The 2,900-nt window shown below is 39.2% G+C and overlaps 1 protein-coding gene across 1 annotated transcript in view; it reads left to right on the top strand.

Annotated features, from left to right (window-relative positions):
- The window catches only part of LOC106108707 (ryanodine receptor 44F), a 100,506-nt gene that overhangs the window by 94,697 nt on the left and 2,909 nt on the right, over positions 1-2,900 (top strand). The window contains exons 107-111 of the mRNA XM_013289967.1: positions 8-70; positions 566-696; positions 982-1,140; positions 1,747-1,954; positions 2,403-2,534. Coding sequence (XP_013145421.1) covers positions 8-70; positions 566-696; positions 982-1,140; positions 1,747-1,954; positions 2,403-2,534 — 693 coding nt within the window. The remainder of the gene's footprint in view (positions 1-7; positions 71-565; positions 697-981; positions 1,141-1,746; positions 1,955-2,402; positions 2,535-2,900) is intronic.

Here is a 2,900-nt window from a genome sequence, read left to right as displayed (position 1 = left end):
CCTGAAGGTGGCGGCGGTGCTGCACTCCGTCGTCTCCCTCGCCATACTCATCGGATACTATCACCTAAAGGTACAGTCGCGGAAACACGCAGTGTTACACTTACAAAAGCCGTGCTCCTTGTAACGAGACAAACTCCGCCTTTTACAAATAACCAATAAGGTAGCAGTAAATTGCACAAACGAAGAATTAATAAAAAGGAGTTCGCCGTGTACCTTTTTTCGTACAGACACATTTAAAAGCTACGTCCTGTTGGTTTTTATACCATGTCTTAATACGTTCAAAGAATTCAAACGATTGTAGCTTTATGATGACTTAAGGCCTATCCCACTAAATTTTAAATTGTCTGATTATCTGACAGTGACGTCATTTTTAAGCTATCTGAGCCTCTATCAGCCAGTGGTGGGGCAGATTCCAAACCTTGGAGACTACCCGTTAATACGGTATTCAAAGTAGTTTAATATGTATTCTACAATGCTAGGGATAATCTGCCCCTTCCTTGGCAATGCTCATGAAGAAGGTATGAACAATTGACCCATATTTAACAGACAAATGTATTACTATCAGGTGCCGCTGGCGATCTTCAAGCGCGAGAAGGAGATCGCCCGCAAGCTGGAGTTCGACGGACTGTACATCGCGGAGCAGCCGGACGACGACGACCTCAAGAGTCACTGGGACAAGCTCGTCATATCCGCCAAGTAAGTCTCTGCTTACATCTGATGTAAGTGTTCCAGATGGACTCCAGGGTCTAAATCACCTACTAGCGTTAAGAGAAGATCTGGCGAGTTTGTAAGACGACGGGAAGTAATGTTTAAAACAAAATTAAAAACGTAAAATGAGAATGTTAACTAAAACCAGAAAAATGATAAGAGTCTAAAAACAAAACAAAATCTTTGCTCTAAAAAGTATAAATCTTATGTGGTTTTGATATATGCCTTAAAAATATCCATAAATACTTGATTTAACCTTCTGTGTGTTTCCAGATCGTTCCCCGTCAACTACTGGGACAAGTTCGTGAAGAAGAAGGTGCGCGCCAAGTACTCGGAGACATATGACTTCGACTCCATCTCCAACATGCTCGGCATGGAGAAGACCTCCTTCTCCGCGCAGGAGGATGAAGGCAGCAAGGGCTTCCTGCACTAGTCAGTATTATATCCTATGTTTGATCTTTTTTACTAATTTTCTTATGATTCCACTCTAAACTTAAGATCAGAACAAATACTTAATTCGAGGTAAATCCTTTTTAAGATTCCATTATAGTTTTATGATTCTACTATTTCATAACTTGACAACAAACTTCTTGTAACTCCAGTTACACCAGTTAAAAGCTACGTTATCGGTGAGTAACATTGTTAATAATGGATTTATTTATTTTTTAAATTTCACGCAGACGAAGTCGCGAACACAGCCAGTCTATGCTCATTTCACAAAGTTTTGTATTTTTGTATGTATTGAAATAACTCAAAAACTACTGGGCAGATTTTAAAAATTCTTTCACTATCAGAATACGTTATCGGTGAATAATATAGGTAATAATTTTAAATTTAAAGTGGCGAGCAACAGCTAGAATCTTAATATACTAAGGGCCTGTCCCACGACTGGCTGATAGAGGCTCAGATAGCTTAAAAATGACGTCAATGTCAGATAAGGGAACATAACCCAAAATCATCACATAGTTTACACGTTGGATTGCTATCAGACAATTTACAATTAGGTGGGACTGGCCCTTAAAGTGCTATTACTTGCAGTATCATCAACATCGACTGGCGCTACCAGGTGTGGAAGGCGGGCGTCACCATCACTGACAACTCCTTCCTCTACTCGCTCTGGTACTTCAGCTTCTCCGTGATGGGCAACTTCAACAACTTCTTCTTCGCCGCGCATCTGCTGGATGTGGCCGTCGGCTTCAAGACCTTGAGGACCATCCTTCAGTCCGTCACGCATAATGGGAAACAGGTAAACTCTTGTATTATACAATATTTAATTGGTGTAAATGATTATGACAGATCTGCAAATTACTCTCGCATAGCACTCTTAACGGTACCTCTGCGAAACTAAAACAAAGAAATGTCGTACAAATTTTCTCGAATACTTTCTCGCAAATGTTACGCTAATATTCATAACTAGCTTTCGCCGAAATTAAAAAAGTCAAAAGTACGTAGTCTATGTGTTCCAGACTATGCTCTGCATCTATACGAAATTACATCGAGATCCGTTCAGCCGTTTATGCTACAAACTAACAAACATCCATCCATCTAAATTTTTCCATTTTTAGTATTTGGAAAGATAATCCTTTGGCAAGTTAACAATGAATGTGTTCTTATTATCTTAAAAAAATAGATAAATACGTTTTTATATGAAAATAAACTGTAAGTTGAAGTAATGTTGGATGTTTGTGTTGCAGCTGGTGTTAACGGTGATGCTACTCACCATCATAGTGTACATCTACACGGTGATCGCCTTCAACTTCTTCCGCAAGTTCTACGTGCAGGAAGAGGATGACGAGGTCAACAGGAACTGCCACGACATGCTAACAGTCAGTATTATCATAATATTTTTTTCAAATTCGACCATCACCCTAAGTTCTCGATTTTACAAGTCTAAAAACCGTTCATTGGAGGTTTACTTCGTAATATTTTTCTCTAAGGAGATTTCCTTCCCCCCCCTTCCCCTCCTCCCTCCTGTCGATGCTAGTAATTAATCTATACTAATATTAATGTCTTCGGATTTTTATATGTATTAAAATACTGAGCCGATTTTCCAAATTGTTTCGCCATTTAAAATTTATGTAATCAATAAGTAACATAGTCTTTTTTTATAATATAAGCAAACGAGCAAGCGGCCACCTGAATCCACTGAAATGGAAAGCGACTGCTGCCCATAAACATCCGCAATTGCTGAC

Source organism: Papilio polytes, unplaced genomic scaffold (genome assembly GCF_000836215.1).
Source record: "Papilio polytes unplaced genomic scaffold, Ppol_1.0 DF821400.1, whole genome shotgun sequence".
In the NCBI taxonomy this organism is placed as follows: domain Eukaryota; kingdom Metazoa; phylum Arthropoda; class Insecta; order Lepidoptera; family Papilionidae; genus Papilio; species Papilio polytes.
The sequence above is the reverse complement of the archived record's forward strand: the minus strand, read 5'-3'. Positions and strand labels throughout refer to the sequence as shown.